The sequence below is a fragment of the Eurypyga helias genome, unplaced genomic scaffold, assembly GCF_000690775.1.
Source record: "Eurypyga helias isolate BGI_N326 unplaced genomic scaffold, ASM69077v1 scaffold33998, whole genome shotgun sequence".
Classification (NCBI taxonomy): Eukaryota; Metazoa; Chordata; class Aves; order Eurypygiformes; family Eurypygidae; genus Eurypyga; species Eurypyga helias.
This window is the reverse complement of record NW_010269434.1, coordinates 9098-32605: the sequence shown is the minus strand read 5'-3', so window position 1 is coordinate 32605 and position 23508 is coordinate 9098. Positions and strand designations below refer to the sequence as shown.

Genomic DNA, 23508 nt, shown 5'->3' with positions numbered 1-23508 from the left:
CAAAGAACATTTTGTGGAAGTGTATTTTCTACATTGATCAGAAAGGCAGATTTTTCACCTTCTTGCACAAAAATACATAGATGATGACAAGACTTTTTAAACTGCTTTTTTTTTAATTGATGTGTATTGTCATATATTTTACTTACCCAAGCAACTTCTTGTTAGAGAAGGAGAATGTAAATTTGTTGTCCTTATTTCCTGATAAAGGTGTCTTTTCTGATTTGTGTTCCTCTTCCATTTTCAGAAGCGAATCAGGTTTACTGTTCTGAAAGGCAAAAGACCCAAAACAATAAAATAAAATCAGGTGAGTTGTTGATATTTCAGATTCCTAAGTAACCTTGGAGAATCGATTGATCTATATGCAGAGAAAAATATGTTGCCCCAAATGTGGCAAGTAATAGAGAATTATACTTTTCCTTAGACTACATGGGCTTTGGTTCAGGGACTCGTCCTCATTCAAGAAGCACTTCAGCACCAGTTTAAGCCATGCCCACCACAAACACAATGCCAAATTTAGATATTGCTCTCTTAAATTGGTGTAGACTGATGTAAAACACTAAGCGTGCGTTTTGTGGATCAGAACACAGGCTCATCAGCATCCTGCCTCGGTGGCTGAGGACAAAACCTAGCACAGTGCCTGTAGCCTCACAAGTATGACTCTATTTTATACCCAGGCTCCACTTGCTTCTTTCACACCTTCAGAAGAGCTTGAATTATGAATTTAATAGTTTAATATCAGTCATTCAGTGCAAAGGAAGCCTTTGATTATTTCTTAAGCACCACCTTAATATTTTTGCAAGATGTACTGATGTGGAATTAATTGGTACATATTGATCTAATCACATTAATCGTGACCTTTTTTAAACACAAAAAATTTAGGTGTCTTTAATGTTAATGATTCATTATTCTTAGTAGTTTCCTCACGTGAAAAAGCACCTACTTTTGTTCTGGGGAACCCGTTTGCACCTTTGTCATTAGAAGTTCAGAAAGCATGCAAAACTCCGACAACTATTTCTGTGAGAAAGTCTAGTGCCACCCTGCTTTAAATGGTGCCTGGAGAAAATACGTATCATTCTATGAATGAATTTTACTCATCCAACATTAGCCCTCCAGGAAGACAGGCTTTTCATTCACATGGTGTAATTCAGATTTCATTAACTCTACTTTTACGCCATCATTAGTTTTTCATTTCTCTGGAACTACTCCAGACTGACAGGAGTAAGAGTATGTTAAAGCAAGAATCACAAAAGAGATCAGCACTGAAAAATCTCACTATTAAGAGTGTTCCCACTGGCTTCAACGAGGATGAAGACGGACTATTCAGTGTATTCTTTTGAAAATTCTCCCCTCCGCCCCCCTTTATCACTGACTACTTGATTATTTTCTGCTCAAAATTTTTTCTCTGGGAACTGAAAATTGGTGTCTTGTATTCCCTGCTAAGGTAGACCTATATGCACATTTCTCCACCCTTATCCCTATATGGCAGAATCAGCAGCAGAATTTAACAAGAGACATTACCTTATATTTCCATTTGGCTTCTGTTTTGCTTTTATTTTGCTCTCGAACTTCAAATTTCTCCACCTCATTCTGCTTACTAGCAGTTTCCTTACTGGGAACACTTAAAACATTCTTTGCAGCCTGGGGAAAAAGTCAGCATGTACTCTTAGTGAGGTTGGAGGGCTCGCATGTTACAGAAACGCATTTTTTATCTGTAATATAACACAATATACTTTTTAAAACTCCGTTTCTGATTCATATTTTTGAAAACTCCTCTTCTGATTCATTCTTTTTGAACCCAAATACAAGATTCAATCAAATACTGGTGCTTCAGAGACTGCAGAAAACTACATTTCTCCTTGATATACCAACACACAATATTACTGGAAAAATATACTTAATCTCCCTGCCTACTGCTCTGTGGAGAGGTTTCACAAACTGCATACAAGCTACTAGGAGATTCAGAAGCATTTTAGAAAAGGCTTATGGATACTTCTTAACAAACAGTGCACAATACATTACTCTCCCCGTGCCTCAATGAAATCCTAGCCCCTACCGAAGTCAGCAGCAAAATTCATGGTGAATTAAAGGCCATCAAAATGAAACTTGTCCTACATGGGCAAAAACGTAAGCAAACTATTGTTTTATCTCCACATGCTCATTCTAGAGCAAACTCTCATGCAAATAAGATGCTTTAGAAATTAGTTCCTCCATCTTCGATAATTGATTATGGAAATGCACACAAGAGTGCAGCTGGTTGGAACCAATAGGTTTCTGGGAGGTTCCATAGCAAATGAATAACCAAGCAAACAGTCAAATCAAAGCAAACAGTCAGTTAAAAAAGTTGATAAGCTAGCACTCACAAAACTTTAATGTACTACAGTGGAGACAGGGTTGCTTAAATTATTTTTTTCATGAGACCTAAGGAGGGATTTTATCCCTATTACGGCAAGAGAACAGGGAGAGGTTAAAATATGACCCACCTTTCCCTTCTTTGGCGTCTCGATCTTTGTCAAAGCCTCCTTCGTGTGTGCCTCCAGCAAGTCGAGGTTCGGGATAGCTGGTGGTGGACTCTCTTTTGCCTTCTTCCCTTTCTTTTTTCCTTCTCCCTTAACTTTTGGTGTTTTGGGAGGCTTAGGGGGTTTGGGTGGCTTGGGGGGTTTGGATGGTTTGAGTTGTTTGGGGGTTTTCACAGTTTTGGGAGTCTTTTTTTTAGGGAGCTTTTCTACAGGTGGGGGTGGAGGCGTCACTTGGACGGGTGATGGTGCCTCCTCCTTCTCCACAGGACAGATCTCCTCTGCATTTGTGTTGGCACTCACGTCTGCTTTGCTGGCTTTCGAAGCATTCTGTAGTTTAGCACAAAATGGGAAGTCATTCAGACCCACCTGTCTCACGTTAGATATTCCCCTGCACCCTCCCTTCCTTGGGGAAATGAACCCCAGAGATCCCCCCTTCAGCTGGCCAGGGAATGAAGACCACATCTCATGCCACAGGCATGCACTGCTCACCGCTAATTCCCGCCCCCACGTTGCTCAAGCACAAGTTTGGCCTGGAGAAACTCCGGTGGCTGGGTGAGGAATGTAACTCTCGCCAGGTTATACCATCAGGCAGGTCTGGTGAACGGACTGCCCGTACAAAACTGTGTGTAAAATGAACGGTCTTTTGCCTAAAATGCTAACCAGCTTGAGCACAAACTCTTTCCATTTATTTCAGATGTGATAAATGTAACAGAATCATGTTTCATGTCCTAAGGAAAAAAAAGCAGTAGAATAGCTGCCCAATTAAAATTAACACTGCCTGACTAATTAAAAAGAAATTATTTTCTGCGTAACTTGCCATTCTGACAATCAGAAAACATATACATCAAAGAGGATAAGAAGACTAGATAAATTTCAATTTTGAGTCTATGTATATAGTTAGAAAAGGGGTTGGAATGCAAGACGATGTCTTCTTAAAACAACTGAACTAGCTGTTGTCACCTGGCACTGTCACACGTCTTCGCTACGTGGAATATGATGCCAGACTTAATGGATAACCCCTCCACGCAATGTCCTTTGTTTTGGGCTTTTTTGAGGGTTGGGTTTTTTTCAGAGTGGGGCAGGAGGTGTGTAATTATGGCATTTGCAGTAGCAACTCTGCCTAGAAGCCAGCCATGAGCAAGGCTTCCTACTGGGACAATGTACAAAACAACAGTCCCAAGCTCAGACAATGCCACAGATAAGACCGACAAACATAAGGAAAAGGAAACACGACACAGGGACCACGATCATGGAGATGGCAACACTGTTCTTTGAGTTCTTTTTTGGGTAGGAAGTAGATAAAGTGAAAGAGAAAATAAGGGTGGAGAGGGGAGTGTGGCCGGTCCAGCTAGGAGAAGGTGGAGGAGGAAGGATGTATGGCAGGCAGACACAGCACAAAGCCCAGGAGAGAGCAAACAGGAGCTCAGGATATGTGGCGAGTCAGCCACAGGCAAGAGTTCTGAGCAGTCCCCCTGCTGCGAAACCTCACAGGAATTCTCTCAATGAAGAGAGTGGGAAAAAGAGATTCATTTATTTCAAGTCACCCATTTTATAGCCTAGATCATTAAAAGACCCACAATACAGATAGCATTAGAAAAAGAGCACAAACCTCACTTAATCTTATTTCTTTGGCAAGGTCCTTGATAAGTTGTGCTGGTTTGAAGTTTTCTGGTAGTTCATCTTCATGCTCTGCTAAAGCCTAAAACAAAACGAAGCCAGACGGCTGTTTCTGTGCGTGGGTTTTTTTTCAAAAATATTTTTAAAATCTCACTGAGTGACACATCACTACTTTTCTATGTACTGAGATCAATACTGACTGCACCAGTAGTCAAAATAAGGAAAACAATTATTTTTTCCCTTCTGGACGTTACTGCAAATAGTTGTCCTGAGAAAAGAACAGTCAGTGGTCTTTTTCAGATTTACTCACCCGTTATATGAGGTTCTGTGAGAAATTCCTTTTCTACATCTACAAGGAGAGGCTGTTGTAGGCTGGTGTCTTCCGTGAGTATAACAGGCATATACCTTGTCAGCAGAGTGGTTTGGGAGCTCCCTGACAGGACTAACAACTTTTGCGCTCACGTGTCAGGTCGTAATACTCGAGTTCAACTGTACCGAAATGCCAACACAGCCTCACTTCCTTTGACTCACTGCTACTCATCCGCACGGCAAAGAGAAGAACACACGGGCTGACATGGGGAAGAGAGCTTCCACACCAGCCAGCCCTTCTCCAGGAAACCAGGGGGCAACTGTGAATTCAGGCTCAAGCACCGGCTTTTTGTAGCAGGGAGCATCAAGGGCCTGACTGCATTTAAACCTGGGAGAGCCACCTAACTGACCTAACTGTGTATGCAACACTGTGTCCTCCGCTGCTCATCTCCTCTTAAAAAGTCTGAAAAGCTGCTAGTTCCGCAGTTCACGTTTTACGTCTCCTGCAGCGAATTCCCCAAAGCTCTAGGAGCAACGCACGCAAGAATAACACATCTGAAATGACTGCAGCAGGAAATTCAGGCTGCAAATCCCTTTAAGCCTTCTCTCCAACCAATATGTATTTCCTGGCTCAACTGACGTGTTGATTTGCAGGAACTGGGCACCTTGTGCACACAAAAATGCATACGTTGTAGGCCTCGCTCACGTACACAGCCTCTGCTTAATTAATTTGGCACACAAGAATGCCCAGAGTCAGGAATAACACTCATTCAGTATCCTTTCGGCCGTGTTCAGAATTGACTTTTTTAAAACTCTGGTGGTACCTTTTTTTCTGCTGATTCTTCAGGTGGCACTACAAAATGCCAGCGATCGCCCTCCTTCCCCGTTCTCCCAGTCCCTCCTCTTTGGGATTTTAGAATTAACTTTTGCTGTGCAGATAGTATTTGTTCTAGCATTTTCTCTCCGTTCCAGTGACTGACAAACCCGAAGAACACACAATATTAAAACAGGCTGCTTCTCCTACCTGTTTTTTAGTCCATGACCTGAAAGCACCATTAAGAATTTTTGCTCCTTGGAGTAAATGAGCAGGAGGTTGTTGTCCAGCTTTATGCAAACCTAAATAGAGGAAAAAACAATGCCATTCAAACATTGCTAGCTCAAGTTGTTTTACATAAAGTCTTTAATTCAAAGAAGTTTAATTGTGAAAGTTAAGTCTTTGAAAGTTGGTCACCACAAATGGATCCCTATTATAACTTGATGGTAATAAGGAGTATATTTACTGTGTCATAAACCCAACCCAGCCTTCCTACACTGTGCTCCTGTAAGTTATGTCTACACTGGCAACTGTTCCAGTTCCTTTCTTGGTCCCATACTCGAGCTAGCTTCCATGTTCATACCTCCTAGGCTGTGGGAATAAAAAGGCACCATCAGTAGTTCTTTTATTCTGACTGAAAAAGCAAGTACCAATATGTTGAAACAAAGGGTATATTGGGCAAAGCATTTTCCTTCTGCATGAGTACAAGCTTGCCTAAACTTTTCCACTTGTTTCAGTTTTTGTTCAGGACATTCAGGGGAGAGCTGGGCCAGACCAGCATGTTCTGCTGGTATGTTAAGAGTAGTTTTCAAATACTAAACAAGACTGATTTTTGTCACTTTTCCCATCTTCTACGTGATGCATCAGCAGATATGAAGAGTAACTGTTTTCAGACCCCGAAGCTAAGCAATTAAGGCAAGGCAAAGAAATGCAGTTTTACCTTTGAATGTCTCTAGTAGATGCTTTCCCATATACCAACATGCAGTTTCAAAGTTTGGGAACTGGGTCAGACTGACAATTTTCAACCGTCGTTCTACTTCATATGCCCTGCAATACAAAGCCACGTGAACTTAAATCACAGCAGGTCACAAGTATGTCGCTCAGTGACAAGCACTGCTCATAAATGCCCAAAGTTCATTTTGCAGTCCCTCATTTCTTTGTGCTGCTCCCATGTTTTCTGGCATCAGACCAAAGCAAAACAAAAGTAACACTAGTAAGAAACTGTGCGATACAGACGTAGGATGGTTTCATTGCATTATTTGTTGAGAATCAGTAAAGAGCTACTTGTATTCTCTCAGACTGGGCAAAGAGCCCAGCTGAGCATGTGGGGGCTTACCCAGAGGGCGTACAGCATGTTCTAGGGTAAAACTCCTGACAGTTTTTAGAAGTTCTTCCTTCAGGACTTGGCCACATCCACCCAGGCACCTCACACATCCTTCCATGCGCTATGCAACAGGTGTAAAGATAGCCTGGAATAACTCCCCACAGGAGAACAAGGTCGAAGGGGACAAATGTGGGTACACTTTCCAAAATCGCCCGATAGAACTACATGAACGTTACTGCAAATGTAGGATGGCCAGCTGATTAAAAACTGAGCCTCTACCCAACTTCAGATTTTAAAGACAGATTACCTCATCTGCATTTCAACACTTAGACTGTGTAGAAAATGTCCTGCAAATGCCAGGCAGTCTACAGGTGTGAGAGTTGCATAAATCCAACCTGAAAGAGAAAAAGAAGAGTCTTGAGGATAAAAACTGGAATGACAGTAATAAAGACTTTATTCACAACATTCTGCTTATATTTTACTTAGCCATCTATTTTCTAGATATCAATACAGCTGCTCAGTCTAAGTCAGCACCAGAACCACATATGCCTTGAACAAAGTTGCATCTGGCTCCTTGTCTGTATTGCACAATAAAGGCTCAGCCCAGGAAGGTGCTACACACCTTTGACTCCCAGTCCCAGGACTACCTTCAAGGTGACAAACAGTGAAAGGGGACATACTGCTCACACTGACAATACTTTCTTGTTACTGTGAAAAGCAGCAGCAGCTACATAATTGTAGCTGCTTTCACATCACCATAAAAATCTGTGACAGCTCCTGACACTGACTTTATTGTAGTGTCAGGAACAGGTGTTTTCCAAACACTTATTTTCATACAAAAAATCTACTTCAAATTAGTGAATCTCTATAAATTGCTCAGTGTTTTTTCCACCATCTGCTCCACATATGGTCATGAGAGAAATACCTACTTTCCACTTTTTACAGTCCAAGTAAAATCCAAGTGTGTAAACATTCTGTGTAAGAATACACTCACACACAGAAAAATGGCACTACTGGGTGCTGCTCCAAAACACAAGTACCAGTGCCTCAGTACTCATTACCAGTACTCACGTTGCCTGGAAGCCTCAACTCTGATTATGGACTTAGTGGGCAATGAATCATTTAAAGATATGTAGAGAGAAAGAAAATCCCTGTTCCAAAGAGGTTACAGACTCAACAGCAAGAGGGACTCATGGAACAGCAATAAAAATGAGAAAGTAATTGTTCATGGCAGTTCTACTCCTGCATCTCAATAAAGTAGTGAACTGCGTTCACTTCTAAGTCTGCACTATCTGCTGATAAATCCCTGTCCTTATGAAGATCCTACCAGGAACTGAGAAAAACGAAGTCCACCATCCCTAACCTGCAATGAAAGTCCAAATCTCTGAAGTAACCCATAAAAATTTGTGACACCCAGGTCTTCAGCCTGATCTGAAACAATAAATACACACTCATACTCGGGCAGTCACCTATAGTTCCTTGGTGTCACAGGGAATCAATGACCATGAGAAGGACTTTGTGGGGAGTCACAGTCAGTGGTAATTCATTCTGAATACTCCTAGATGGCATTCTGAATTCCCTTAGATGGCAAAAAGCAACAATGGTTGGATCCATAGGGAGGACTCATGAGTTATTGCAACCCAGCTAGACCAAGAGTGGAACACTCTACCTACTACTTGTATTTTTAAAAGGCTGATAAAATATTGACAGAAAGCAGTTCCGTGTTTTTCATTTGTTTGTTTGTTTGTTTGAAATATATGAAATGATACTTCTACTGAGAATCAGACTTCATATGTTGTCAGAGAAAGTGGTCAAATCACATCCCTCTAGCATTTCGGACATGCTATTTCAGCAGCTGTAAAACAAGCAGGAAGCCTCACCTGCAACAGGCTGCTCACCTGATGGAATGAAGAGTGTCTGTCCTTGTTTAACTGTGCACTTATAACATTTATCTACTTGGTCTGCAAAAAACATCTCACTGTGGTTTGCTGCCGACTGCCAGCGTTCATAAAGGGAAATATTTGCAGAGGCTGGTTTGATGAGATAAAATATCTTTTCTCCCTGAATTAGAAAATATAAAATTAGCAACAAGCAGCCAAACCAAGCAATGATGCACTGGCACAGATTCATGCACACATGCACACTAATATTTATGTAAATAAATATATAGCATTACATGTTTTAACACTATGGAAATAAAATTTACTCCACAGCTTTGTACAGAATGGCTGGAATAATTAAATCACTAGCTGACCACATTTGCTCAGATATGGGGGACTGATGGTGCAAAAAGTTTACAGCGCCAGACTGTATTTCATTGCAAAAGCAGGATGTAGGATCTTTCAGGTCTTAGGTGACGTATGTGCAGAAACACTAAACAAATATCAAGATCAAAATATCAAATATGTGGTGAAAATATGCAGACAACTTTCACAGTCCAAGTGGCTTTGCCCAGTAGATCCTGGCACTGCTGCGAGTGTATCCACTTAGAGCAGTTAAGGCTCTGCAGATTTCTTACGCATACAAGATAACCTGGGGGGGGGTGGTGTGTGTGTGTAGGGGGGCGTGTTGGAAGCAAACAACTGAAACCTAAATTTTTGAGAGGATTTTGGGATGGTCTTTGCATGTAAAACTTAGTTTGCTGCTAGATGCACCACAAAGACGTGACCCCTCACCTTCAGCACATGGTACCACGCAGAAGCTCCTCCTGAATCTATGTGGAAATCTGTGTAGCTGTCCTTCACACAGATCAGGCAGTACTTGGTAACTTTGGGTTTAGCCAGGAGGGCGTCGTCAGGCCAATAGTTTTCCACCCAGGACAACTTCTTTACTATATCTGGAGGCTCTACAAAGCTGGACATCCTTTACAGAGAGAATTGAAAACAAACATGCACCTTTTTTAAAAAAGAGCACAAGGACCCTGATACCACAAAAACCAGAGTGTGACTTTCATGCTGGCATGGCAATCTGAAGCAGCTCCTTACGTGTCAGTGGAACTTCCCTTCATTCAGAAAATTTGTGAAGACTGCTTACAGTCAGAGGTTTAAGGCTGGTTATGCATGATGGCTTAGCAATGATCCTTTGACTTCTTTCAGTAGCAGTACTTATGATCAAATATACCCCGTTAGTATTTCTCCAGTCCCTGCTTCTTGCTATGCAGGCTCAGTTATCAACAGCACTCTTGTCACAGCCACCCTTCCAGCCCCCTTCAGAAGAAAAAGTGCAATGTGTGTGCTCTTACATAAATTGGCTGGCAAATCTGAAAAATTTGCAAGTTAAGCCTAGTATGAAAAATCCTAGTAATAGTAACAACATTAATATTTATGGACTAAATAAGTCTTGATCTTATGCTGAAAGTCACCATGATCTCTTTCTTTAGACTGACTAAATTACATTAAAAGCTCAGATGATGGAAAAAGTCCAATTTGGGTTGATAATGTGAATATACTTAAAATATAATGTACATATTATTTATTTAAATAATTTATACAAATGAATAATTCTTTACATTCTGTGTATATTCATAGTGAATATATTTATATGATTTATGTGTTACTTATATTTAATGTAGAATATGTGCTACAAATCACAGCTAAGACAATGTAGTGGCATGATAAACAGGTATTTAAATTGCTTTATCCCAGTGCTATCTGCATGGTCCGAAGTTGGACTAATATTTGCAGGGGGTGGAGGGTCACTGTTGAATGCTCTAAAATACCATGTCAGTAAGAGTATCTGCACTTCAAACTAAAACTAAACGCTCCCATGTGTCATTTATGCTCACTGTCAAACACTGATGACAACAGTACCATTTAGAATGGCAGGGAAAGATGGAGCAGTGCATTCAATTAAGGTGTCACTGCCTATGTTAAGAAATAAAATATTTGCTAGTTAATGTCTAAATTAGCAGCATATGAGTGACAGCTCCAGCAGTCCTTCAGAACAAAAGACTTCCCATTATTCTGGGATAATGGCAGAAAGCTAAAAAAATCTCAACTGAAGATACTGGTAATCTTTGAAGCCTGTAATTACTAGAGATGCTTTCTGCAGAAATGGGTGTGCACTACTAAAACACTAACTACAGGGCTAAAGGTAATGGCTTTGAAAAAATGAGCTAGCAATTATTAATCAGTCTTCTTTTTTAAGGCTACTTTAAGTCTTGCTAAAATGGGACGGTCCCCAAAACAACCATCCTTTACGGTTATGTTGACACTCGTTATCTTCTGCGTAGCATTTCTATAAATCCTTTCCTTCTCTGACACTTCCCTTGTAGAAGTACTAGCTACCCAGAAGGACTACAAGAAGTGTAAAAATGATCTGCACAGCTGCAGGAAGTTCGACACGTTATAGATGCACCTGCCAGCTATGGAAGAAAAGCACATCTCAGGTGAGGCATGCAGCTGTATAGAGCACAAAGCAGTAATTTGAACTCTTAGGCGCTTACATCAGCTATTTATCTGATATATAAAACATATAATATAAAACACGAGGAGAACAGTAGGCTTCCTGTCGCTGAGGATTGGTGGTGTTCATATGCGCAGCCCCATTACCTCTGGCTCACTGCATCACTAAAGCACCTCAGCCTCAAGTTCAGAGCTAATCTGTACCATCACACCCCCCAGCTTTCCCTTCTACTCTCCACTACCTAAACCAGAAGATTTCAGCATTTACGATGCACTCAAGCCAGTGCTATCCACATAGGATGCTCACTACGTTAAAAAACGCCCTGAGGAGATCACCACGTTCCAAGACCACCTTCAGGCGGAGGAAGGGCTGTCATTGCATGACATCCACCAGAATTCCTATCTCACCAGAATGAAAATAAGATCCCTTATGTCCATGTTCTCCCACAAACTTACATACAGCATTATCATACCTCTGTGGTCATCTCTGCCCTCCTTTCTTTGTTCTTACTGGTATTTATCAAGTTGCATCTAAGGACCTAAGATCAGACTAGAAGCATACTACGTTATCATCTGCTGCCAGAACAAAGCAGAGTATCTGCTCCTGGAGCATGGAGTTCTGTTCTAGCTGTAACTCTCTAGTATACAGTCGCGCTGAATTAACTGCACCTACACTTCTGGGGTTAAAAAGGCACCAAAACGTTCTAGTCTGTGAATGCGGATGGCCCACGAGTGCTGATGATATGCCGGCATGAATGACCATGCCAAACGCTGGCCCGTTCAGCCCACTACATACCACGCTCCTCACGCAGCAAACAGCTCTGGCATTTCCGAGCTTTGCCTGCACTGGCTGGACGTGGAGGATGTCGTGGAGAGTCAGAGCAGCAAGAAGCCACTACCCCAGGGTTAAAGCAGTTCTTCCTACAGAGGGAACCAGGGGAGAAGGCTGAGGCTGTTCTAACTCCACCAGCCAAACCCTGCCAAGGATCTCGGACACTGCAGTAGGCTGGACTCTCACCTCGTGTCCGAGAACTCCAGGTTGGTCACGTTGAGGACCCTTTTCCTGTTTGTACTGTAGTAGTAATCCACAAATTCCTTGAGCTTCATCTTGCAGTCCTTCTGCTTGGTGACATCAGTGACATCAACGCTCCTCTCTGGACCTAAGAATTAATTCATGGAAAAAGAGAGATTGAAGGACAGCCTGACTTGCCTCATTTCGTATGCTTGGGGGTAAGTAAGCATTTTGAGAATCATCTCAATCTTTTGATTTTCTGATCTTCTTAGCCTTTGCATCTTCCCTGTTGCCCTGTGGTTTACGTACGTATACACCTGTACAGATACGTAGGAGGACATGTATATACATAGAATGTATATGTATAAAATGGTGCTTGTGTATTCATGCCCCTGACATAATTCTTTCTGTAGTTTTTATCTTTAAAGAATGTAATTTTGAATCTACTGATTTCATTATGGATTTTATTTGCTTGGTGAAAATTATAAGCACAGACTAAGTCTTACCCACCATGCTGTAATTCTCGTGATTGTAGTCAGAGTGTAATACTGTATAGGATGTCTTGTCAAGCTGATTTTCCAAAATTCTAAGTTCTCTCATGCTCTCTTTAAAAATTTTTGCTTATGAAACCTATAATTGAGGCGGAGTTTTGCGGGGAAATTTAAATTTTTTAACATGATATTTCAGGTGTACCACAAAAAACTGACTCTCTGTTATTTTACCCAAAATTACACCTATCAAAACCCCATCCCCTCTGTATTAGCGTACAGAGAATAAGCTGCTAGTACTTACACACTTCCTCTGACAGGTGTTGTTGGATAAAAATTTCCAGTGTTAATAACAGTATTAGTCAATTAGTGGAATTTTACACTGGGCACACCAGAGAACACATGGAAAAAGTCAGAGTTTGATAAAGAGTGCCCATTTCGAAGCACACTCTCTTATCCTTTTTGCAAGAAAAGCATCTTTCCAGTCCTTCTTCCCTTCAGTTTTAACTGGCTGCATTTTTCCTCTCCCAGAGTTTCATTCATAGCTCTTTTCACATTAGGGAAGGAAAAAATCAGTTTGTTTTTTCACAAAATGTCAGAACAGTAATGATGTATTGGGCAATCTCAGTTGTGGTGTTTTGTCCTCTGATACTTACTTTAGATTGTTTCTAAAAGACATTCTAGGTCCAATGTAATAAACCACAAAACAGTGAGATAAATCCCTGCCTGAAAAATCCCATTCAAGCGAACTAACCCCAGGGAGGTTAGACCAGCACCTATTTCTTCCGTTCACTTTCAGATCTGGTGCCATCTCCAGATTAAATAGCCTGTGTTCTTCCCTCCCGTGTTTCACTGACTGTTTTGTTAGTAAGGTCAATTATTTCAGCTAGGGGCTGAGAGAAAGCCAGCAGATGCATATGGAGCACCTAGGTCATACAAGAAAATCTGCTAAGTGTAGCAGATGGGCAAGGAAAATATGTTCCCTGTAGAAGCAATGGGATAGAAAGAACAATAAAATAAGGGGTCTTGAATTCTCCTTTATTCACAGCTATCTCACTGCTCATGATCACTGCAAAAGCAATAGACACAGTCAAGAACAGCAGCAGCTAGCGATAGCATCCTGCAGTCTGGGGAACAGGTCAACAGCCTGGCAAGGAGAGTGAGGAGGAGAGGCTGATGAGCAGGCTACACATGGAGTTAAAGAGACCATGAAACACAGACACCTTGGAGCTGGAGTGATGGCTCCAAAAGGACGATGCCTTGCCAGAAGACTAGAAGGAGAGAGAATCAGATGGAAAGTGATACAGAGGAGGGATGGAGTGAGAGAGACAAGATCACCCGTGCTAAAGGAAAAAGTGGAGACAAGCAGCTTCAGAGCACTTCCATGGCCAAGGTGGGATGATGTGATGACTTGTGAGAAGATGCAGCACAATACCCTGCTCAGGTTAGAGAGAGGAGGATGCCAAAATGAATCCAAATGACCAGCAGCAATGAAAATAGCTCTCACTGACACCAATGTTAAAAAATGGACTGCCTTTGCAGAGTGGGAGTCTTAGTCCAGTGATTCCTTCAGTACAAAGAGAGACGGCAGTAATCAATTAACACTTGGCCGGAAGAAACAATTTCTTGATACTACAACGACCGCTTCTTCTAATGCAGTGTATGGAGTACAATGCAGCCTGACTCAGCCTCGCTGTAAGGTACGCAAGTTGGTCAAAAAACCGAGTGTGAATTAATTGCTAATTACAAGCTACCACTACAAAACAAATATTGAAGTCAGCATGCTCAAGACACAGACAATATTTTACAATATATTTTACAATTTTTAATATTAAAAATATATATATATATTTTAAAAGCAGCTGAGCTCCAAACAGTACAATGCCACCTGCTTGCCAGGTACCCACCAACGTAGTTTTCAACATCGCTGACGTAGAAGGTGGGTGCGGGTACGGACAAACCCAGGCCATCCTTCTTTGGGACAAGGATGGGCTCTGCAAAGCCATTTTCTTCCAAATACTCTGTTGTTAGTTGGCTGCCTGGCACTTTCACAACTATATCTTCAGCACTGCAAACATAAACACAGATTCAATGGTGAGGTGCTTCCACCAGAGTCTGACATATTCTGTATTTCGCTACTGAAAGTAAAAAGTTATGAATAAGCAATTATATGAAAATTAGGTGCATAAGACAAAAATCAAAAAGCCATTTATTGCCAAGCACACAGGGCACACACAAAAATCATCCAGAACCGATTCACTCAAGTCTCATGCACCAACTACTGGAAATTCCTAAAATAACAGCTTACAGAGACCGTCTTCCTCAACTACAGGGATTTGTCGAGTTAGCAGTGATGAATGTTAAAGAAACTAGGGTTAAACATTCCACTCTGAAGAAGGCAAGATTAAAAACATTACATAATCTCAAATAAATTGTCCAGGAAATACTTTACAAATTGTTTCTAATAATCCTGCAAATCATTGTCAAGTTGCTGGGAGGGCATCAAAGGGACTAAGGGAAAGGGCAGCTACATCAGGCAACCAGCTATTTTCACCGACAGCTCTCAAGGGAGATCCAAGTCCCATTCCTAGATCTTTTCAAGAGTAAAACAGTTTGGAGTGAAAAGTGACTGTATGAGAATGACCGACAGTCCCAATGCCGCCGTGTGTAGTTTGTCAGGTGGGCTCCGAAAACTGTCTGTCAGCTGCCAGGCAGGGGGAAGGGAAAAACTTGGAGTGTTCACCCCAAAAAGCACTACCTCCCCAGGCGGGTCAGGCTAATACACGCCTGCCCTCTCCTGCAGCAGTTCTGAACTACAGCTCACATCATACAGCACCAAAACCCGCCAGGAAAGGGGACGAGGCTGCACCACCGCGACAGCCGGCACACTCGGGCCTCACCGCCTTCGCTGCCCACTGAGGCCCAACCTGTGGCACAGCCCCCAGACACCCTTTGGCTGTGGGGGCTCCTCCTTTGACCCTACCATGCAGGGTGAACCCCTCATCCTAATCCAGCCTGGGCTGCCCAGCGGCGTCTGAATCCCAGTGAGAACATGATGGACAGGCGCAACGAGGGATAAGATACAGAAACCCAGCTTATTCCCGGATCATCCCCATCACAGTGAGTAGGAGGCAAATTTAATTAATAATTAATTAAAAGGAGCATTTCTCATTTATGGAGAAGAGGAGGCTCCGGGGAGACCTTATTGCAGCCTTCCAGTACCTGAAGGAGCTACAAGGAAGCTGGGGGGGACTTTTTACAAGGGCCTGTAGTGACAGGACAAGGGGTTAAGGGTTTAAATTGAAAGCAGGGAGGTTTAGATTGGATATCAGGAAGAAGTTCTTCATGGAGAGGGTGGGGTGGCACTGGGACAGGTTGCCCAGAGAAGCTGTGGATGCTCCATCCCTGGAAGTGTTCAAGGCCAGGCTGGATGAGGCTTGGAGCAACCTGGTCTAGTGGAAGGTGTCCCTGCCCATGGCAGGGGGGTTGGAACTGGATGGGCTTTAAGGGCCCTTCCCACCCAAACCATTCTATGATTCTATGATTTATGTGAGCACCGGTACTCTACACCAGCAACATGCAAAGAACGAGGGTGGAGATTTTAAGAAGGAGCAAATGATAATTTACTACGGAACCTCTGCACTTACTTTACAGTGCCCATATGTATCTTGCCTACTTGTTCAAGTTTGATTTGCCTCAATATGTGCCACAGCAACTTACACATGTCCATAAAGACAGATCAGTACCAGAGCATGTGGCAATGACGATGCCAAAACGGAGAGTCTGGCACCTACACTGAAGTACCTGAACCATCAGTGTAATTTTTATTACTAGTACTATCACTGCTCTCATTCTATTTTGATATTAAACATTCAGGAGCAGAATGACATAAATTATATTTTTCGCATTTTTGCTCTCTTCACTGTTCTCTTCGATCTAAGCCTCACCAAGGGACTAACAGTTCTGTCCTGTGAACCAGCAGTCATGGTTCTGTCCCTGAACCAAGACCCTGTTTTCCAGTTCATCACATTCTGACTGACAAGTGTTGGGTTTTGTTCTGCTGAACATGTGCAGATTTCACTCAATTTATTCAGAAGAGAAAATTTCTCAACAAGACTTTGTTTTACTAATGGCACAGCTGTAGATGGCAGAGGCCTGAATCTTGTGAGTGGTCCTTTTGGCTACAGACCCTTCTTTCTCAGAAACTTTAATTTGTCAGCAGGATTTTCTTATCTGCATATATATGTGGGAAACAAACAAAAAATGGGGAGCAACTCAGGGTTATTATATATGTGAGTGCAATCTCAGAGGCCATCTGAGGTTACTGAAATAATTCTGCCTAGGCCTTGATCCTTTTTTTTAGCTTTGTAACCTGTCAAACTGCTCTCTGTATATATATATGTATATATATATAAAAAGGCTAAGACAAAAATCTAACAGGTTCAAATAAAAATAGGCAAGCGTGTAAACTAGTGGGTCCTGAGTTCAGTGAAACACGTCTGTATGTGCTGCAAACACTTTGCAGAGGTATTTGCAGCCTTTTCCTTAACCAGCCTAAGACCAGTATCTGAAATTAAACGTGAAATTAAATTATCTGTAAAAAGGAAGAAGTTCTGGGTTTACCAAGTACACTTTACCAGTGTCCAAGGGCTCTTCTAAAATAATTCGTCATTAATAATTAAGGATTTATTTGGCTAAGGCCTACATTAAAGAACAAGAAGAAAATCCTAACAACTCTCACAAATGGCCATGAAGCAGCCTAATAAAGTGTGGAATATGTCACCTAACAATCAGCACTACTCATTACCCAAATAAGAGAGGCTTTGTCACTGTAGCAACTGAGGATGCCACTGTTCTTCTTTTCAAGATGGAGACAGACTTCAGCAAAACCATTAGTCGTTTTGAGAAGCAGATAATTCTCTGCAATAAATTGGTTAGTTGCTTATGTAAGCAAATCTTGTAGGGGCCAAACACGTTGTTCTTGTCTTTACAAGTGCTACCTTCTATGGAAATCGCCAGGAACTGGGCTCAATCAAGAGTAGATTTGAACATGGCTGCACAAACATAGAAAAGGGAAGAGCCTGGGACATCTGCAATAAGACAGCACTCATTTAAACTTCATCACTCCATACTATATAATGCTTTAAGCAAGGATCGTCATCAGCTCCATAGGAAACTGGCTGTATGTGCTTTACCACCACAGCCCTGTCCGCACCCACAGCAGAACAACCCACCTTGGAAAAGTACGACTTCTAAGTTCCTTTATAAAGACCTGGCTCCCGTTCTGTACAGGCTTGACCTCTGTCGTCTGTCCAGTATCGTGTTTATGCCAATTTCTTTTCTTTTTCACTAAAAAAGAAAGAATTGAACAGTACTTTCTGTTAAGTAGAAGATAATTATTAAGACATTTGAAGGAAGGACTAATCTTCATTTCATTTTTTACGCGAGCAGAGAAGAGGGAACCCCCACTATGCTGCACTGTAAATTTTAATATTGGTCTCAATCCACCACTAGACAATTATGCTGTTGCCTGAAGATCTATTACAGACTGAACAGTGTTCGTTTTGTAACATAGGGGCAACCAGACGGATAATTACTGAGCTGCACAGCTACCGCAGGCTTTATGCAAACACAGGCTCTGGACATTTTCTACTTGCCAGTCTACACACTTCATCCTTACCATAAAACTGTTAGAAAGACACTTTTTTGCCTTCTTAATACGCAGGTAGATCTGTATGAAGATATTTGTCAGCAATTACCTTAGTCTAAAGTTCTGTCCAGCAGATTTGACATCAATTTTGATGGGCTTTGATCATGCCCTGCACACAGCATGCACATAAAAGGAAAAAGAAAAGAAAAAAAAAAGATGCAAGGGCACCACAAATGCAAATTTTAGAACTCCTCTTATTCCTAGGTTTTGAAAGGGAAGCTAGGCTTAGGCCTTAAGTTGATGAGAGCAGACTGAAGGTCCCTCGACTGTGCTCCCAGTGGGTGCCAGACATCATGGAAGTCAAGTTCATAATGGAAGAAGAGTCAGCTGGAATAGGCACAAGTAAGTCAAATGTCAATGGAGTTCTGCCTTGCCTCTTTGACAGCCAGATAACTCAGAGCAAGAAAAACTGGTCCCGCTTTTTCTGTTAGTCAGCACTCTCTCTCTCAGCTGTTCCTGCTCCCACAGTCTGCCCAGACACGCTCCTCTTGGTAGTGAATTGGTTTTGTCCCAGGTACACATTCATACCATTTCAAACCTCTGTTAGTAGAATTTTCATACGTCTCAACTTCCTTTTATTTTTCACCCTCGTAAGAAACTCAGTATTTTATCCCAAAATCAAGATCCCAGGCTTCTCTTACTGTTCAAAACAGCTAGGGAAGGAACCAGACTTCCCAGTAACCACTACTCTTTCCTCACTCTTTGCACGTGCGCACACACATAGATCCACGTACTTTTCCATTGGGAAAGGAATCTGGAGGCCACAGCTGTAAGACATAAGGTTCTGAAAAATCTAACTTTGTTTTCCCGACCACAGCTCTGGAATAACTCAAGTAAAGACATCTCCCTAGGAATCCATCCCAGGTTTTGCACAAAGCATGTTGGTTTTATTAGTTCCATGCAGCTCTCCAGCCTAGCTGGATGTATTCATTAAAGCTGCTGGTTCTTTATCTTAATGACTCTCAGGCTTAGTGTATTAATTCAATGCTCCTAGTAACAAAGGAAACAAACCCTACATGAATGCCAAGCCTTCCTCATCTCCTTCCCTTTCCAACGACTGCCTCCTCCCCCCCTCAGCAGACCTGAACCAAAGTGGGACTCTTAGCACGAGTCCCAGTGAAACAGATATCACTTGCCACTGTGAAAATTAAAGACCTTATCAAATTAGTGTGTTATTTTGTAACACTTCAGATAGCGTGGAGAGTTAAGAAACAAAAGCAGCAAATCAGTGCTGAATTAGGAAATTCACTGCAACTCTTCAAAAAGCACCGGGGAGCTATCTCCCTGGGCACTGAGCGCCGGCAAGCACCCAGCTCCCACATCCACCTCTCACGCAGAGGTAATGAAGATGCCTCCACCCACAGAACGCTCCCCGGGAGGTGCTATCTCCTGGACGGCATCAAGCCGGCTGCTGTAGTCCATTATACTACATCAAACAGTCAACATTTGGCCCATTTTCAGCCATTCTCTTTATGTTTCATCTTTACCACGAGCACCACAGGCAGGATTAAAGGCCCATTAACATGTACAACAAATACTAGCTTTGGCCAGAAAGATCACTTTTCCTTAAATGACTACAGATTTCTTTTTCTGCAGAACTTCCTAATCCCAGTTTGGAAAGTATAGCCCGCTGCTTCTACAGAAAACCCTCCAGAGAGAAAGGGAAATATATTTTTCATGAAAACTGTGTCTCAAAATAAATAATTCTAGACTTCAAAGGTATACTTACATTATTTCAAATGTATTTGTGAGAAAGGCACACCTAGAAGCACCCCATTAGTTCTTTTCTGATTTATATTAAAGGTTTTAACCACTTAATCACACTTTCAGCCTGACTTTGTTTTGCTTGCATCAATGTAACTTCATTGATTCCAAAGAATTTCTCCTGATTTTCACTGCTGTAAATGAGACAGCAGTCAAACCAAACATTTCAGATCATGTTATGAAAATGAGTCAAGTCTGCCGAAACAAAGCACTCACATTTTATTGAAATGATGTCAGAAAATTTTGTATGAATGTGTATAATTTTTCCCAAAGAGAAGTCCCTACAAATTTCATTAAACCGAAATGGCTTAAAATGTCATATGACAGGAAGCAATCTTCTGAAATAGTAGCCACTAAGCCACACTGGTAAAGTGGAAAAACGTAAGAAGAGGAAAATGATTTTTAAATTTGACATCTGGAAAACATGTATTGCGGGACGCATGCTCCAGAAATACACATATATTTTTAACCCCAGACGGGTTGCGTAACAGACAATTGGTGTTTCCCTTTGCTAATCTTGCAATAATTAGATCCTACCAGGGAACTACAGGCTCTGAAACAACTCTTACTGTTTGTTACAAAACTGATAGTGCTACATAACTAGTTTGAACAGATATCGTAGCAGGTAATGAACAAATGAAAGCGATCATCTCAGGGAAGCCCCAGCAGAGCCCAAGCGCCGTGTAGGAGGGCGCCCTGCATACAAATGCCTGACAGATGAATGCATCCAGCCAGGCTGTTACCGCCTTCATTTAGTCAGTCTTTCAACTTTCCTGGACTATTGCACTCCGCAAGGAGGGGCTAAAGGATAACAGCCTCAGTTTTCAACAGGATCCACGATTCCGCAAGTTAATGGTGAAAATGGCTCTGCAGCTTGAGACCCTGTGACCTTGTACTTTGCCAAAACTCAAGGTAAGGTTATCAATAACATGTTTAAATGCTTCAGAAATTTTCACACTCAACTACTTTGATGATTGGTCTTGTACGCCACTAAACTTCCCACAGTAACACTGGAAGGGAGAAGACCAAGTGGTGTAGCTGTACTGCAGAATGATGCAACGCTCTGTATTCCCACCACGCCGATAACCCCACACACTGATAAGGCTGTGGCTAGCGACAGGGCTCCAGCAGCACTTTTTGCTGTGCTGTGCGATGCCGACTGAGGGACGTAGAGCCAAGTCAGATTTTTACTTGGATCAAAAGAATTGGACAGCCAAAAACCTTCCTAAAGCACCAGATGACTGTTTCTGATTCAACTCTCCTCGTCTTAACTGGTATATTAAACTCGTAATCTTTTTATTGACACTACTGTTTCTTCAATTCTAAGATTATGCACCACAGTTTTTTCGAATTGATACTTAATTCCTGATTATAGACTTTTGCTGCTTCTGTCTGGTTTTTTTTCCTCTCACACTGACAAGTAGGTGCCTTTCATCATTCATAATTCAAAGTGAGAAAAATCAAACACCTCTCAATGTTATACAAAACTCACGGAGGCTAGCAATGCTGTGCTGCTGCGTCTATACTGGGTCAGTAACAGCCTTTGAGTATCTGCAGTCATACTGCCCTTTCCAACACAATCCATTCTAATACCAAATTGTTCACCTGAAGATCATTTGTGGTTATTGGTTTGACCAACTTCCAGTGCATTTGTCAGCAATCTTCCAACACAGCATTAGGAAGGCTGACTCTTTTAAATCCAAACATTCTGGGGGGACATACTGATTTGGTTAAGTCTTCCAGAACAAGACTCCCAGAGGAGTTTTTCCCAGCTTGCCCAACTTGCGGGTGCCCTGCTTGGGCCAAAGTTGCTGGCTGGGACACAAGAACAGATGCAGGTCATCCAGGTTTCCCACTCACACTTGGTTTTGAAAAAGCCAAAGTGGAAAAATTATTCCCATTTTTGCCTCCAAAATGAACATTTCAGACTCCTCCCCTTTCCCTTAGAAATGTTTTAAACTTTAAGGCAATACATAAATAATTGCTTGGGTTTAAAATTACTGAACTGTAACACAACAGAAGTCAGTTCCCAGCCATCCCTTATTTCACGCTAAAAAAGGACTGTTAGGATTCGTTCGGCTCCTGGGAGATGAGCACAGTGCTCTTCCTCTGTGTATTGCTGTAAGGTTGCAAAGCAGTGAGAACCTCCACATCATTGTTGCTTATTTACAATAAATCTCTTTCAAGTAAAGCATTTCATCATTTACAGGGATTGGTTTCTTTTCTTATTTTTTCCCCCCATTGTATGATAGAAAGAATTTGTGAATTAATCTGACCAAAGCAAAAATCCTACAGTTCTTTCCCAGACAAAACTCCCACTGAGATCAACTGTCACTTTTACTCAGGAGAACTTTTTCCTGTGAAAGAACTGCAAGAATTGGCACCTTCGGTGCATCCTACAATTTTGACTGCCACTGAAATTGCTAGTTTTACATCTAGGCCAAGCAAAACACACTGTTTCTTGCTCTTCTCATCCAAAGACAAAAAACCACCATGTAGTTTCCAAAACTCACTGTATTAGAACTAGCTGTCTCCGTAGGGTTTTTCTAGCACACAGTACCAAATGCCTTCGCAGTTCTTAACTCTGTGTGAGGAGAGAAGCGTCATTTCCATCACCCGCCCTGGGCACTGAAGCTCTCTCTTGCATTAGCTCCAACACGCTGCCTGAGGCCACGCAGGGAGATGCATCCAAAGCTCCACAATCCAACCCATGGTGTTCTCCCCCTAAAAGCTTTTCTCAACTCATCGTCTGAATTCTAATATTTATGACACATGATATTTAGGTGTGTATTTTTGTAATAATAATTTTAAAAAGCTTCTTTTCTTTAGACATACAGAATCTGAGATGTATCTGGGGACCAGCTGTGCAAGTATACTTACAAGTAGACTTTCCATGGGTTTTTTCACAATTTGGACAATGGTAGATGTCAATATCTGGTGCCTCGTCCTCTTCAACACCCACACAGCTGGAATACACGAAGGCAAATATTACATTTTCTCGAGTCCATCTCCCAACATGCAAGCATGCATTTAATAATGAAATAAAACAAACCCCAATAAGCTGTGCATTTACTGTGCAGCTATGCTGCCTGCTAGCAGTTATAACAAAGCAAAGCTCAGGTGCTTTTTACACTAGTACAGTCAAACTGGGTTTTTTGCAACCTCCAGACCTGATGTGTTGCTAAAAAAGCCCACCACCAGCTCACGGTGGACCTCCATTAAAATGTGTCAGAGAGTCCCAAAGAGGTTTTTTTTCCAGGGAGACCATTTTGTATCTACATCGAGTTCTCCAAGCACCATCCCACATAAATCTGCTTAACAAAACACGTCTCTTAGCAAGCATGTATGAACAGCTGCTAGGCACCAGAGTAGTCTTGGCAAGGTATACCACAGGCAAGACTTCTATAGGTTCCATCTCTATCACAATATACGAAGATGAGGAGGAAAAGACACATAGCTCACAGCACTTCTGGCTGCCAAGAAGTTGTATCATGGCAGCTGCGCAGAACACCCACCGAGACGATTTCGGATGGCACAACATATGCAACAAT

At 41.9% G+C, this 23508-nt stretch overlaps 1 protein-coding gene across 1 annotated transcript in view; it reads right to left on the bottom strand.

The window, feature by feature from the left end:
• PHF2 (PHD finger protein 2) overlaps positions 1-22965 on the bottom strand; it is a gene marked incomplete at both ends in the record, with an annotated part of 37976 nt that extends 15011 nt beyond the window's left edge. The window contains 13 exons of the mRNA XM_010158112.1: positions 147-265; positions 1519-1638; positions 2481-2843; positions 4126-4215; positions 5467-5558; positions 6197-6303; positions 6888-6975; positions 8479-8641; positions 9256-9442; positions 12002-12143; positions 14391-14551; positions 17718-17832; positions 22838-22965. Of these exons, the coding sequence (XP_010156414.1) occupies positions 147-265; positions 1519-1638; positions 2481-2843; positions 4126-4215; positions 5467-5558; positions 6197-6303; positions 6888-6975; positions 8479-8641; positions 9256-9442; positions 12002-12143; positions 14391-14551; positions 17718-17832; positions 22838-22965 (1875 nt within the window). The remainder of the gene's footprint in view (positions 1-146; positions 266-1518; positions 1639-2480; positions 2844-4125; positions 4216-5466; positions 5559-6196; positions 6304-6887; positions 6976-8478; positions 8642-9255; positions 9443-12001; positions 12144-14390; positions 14552-17717; positions 17833-22837) is intronic.
• Positions 22966-23508: the final 543 nt, after the last annotated feature.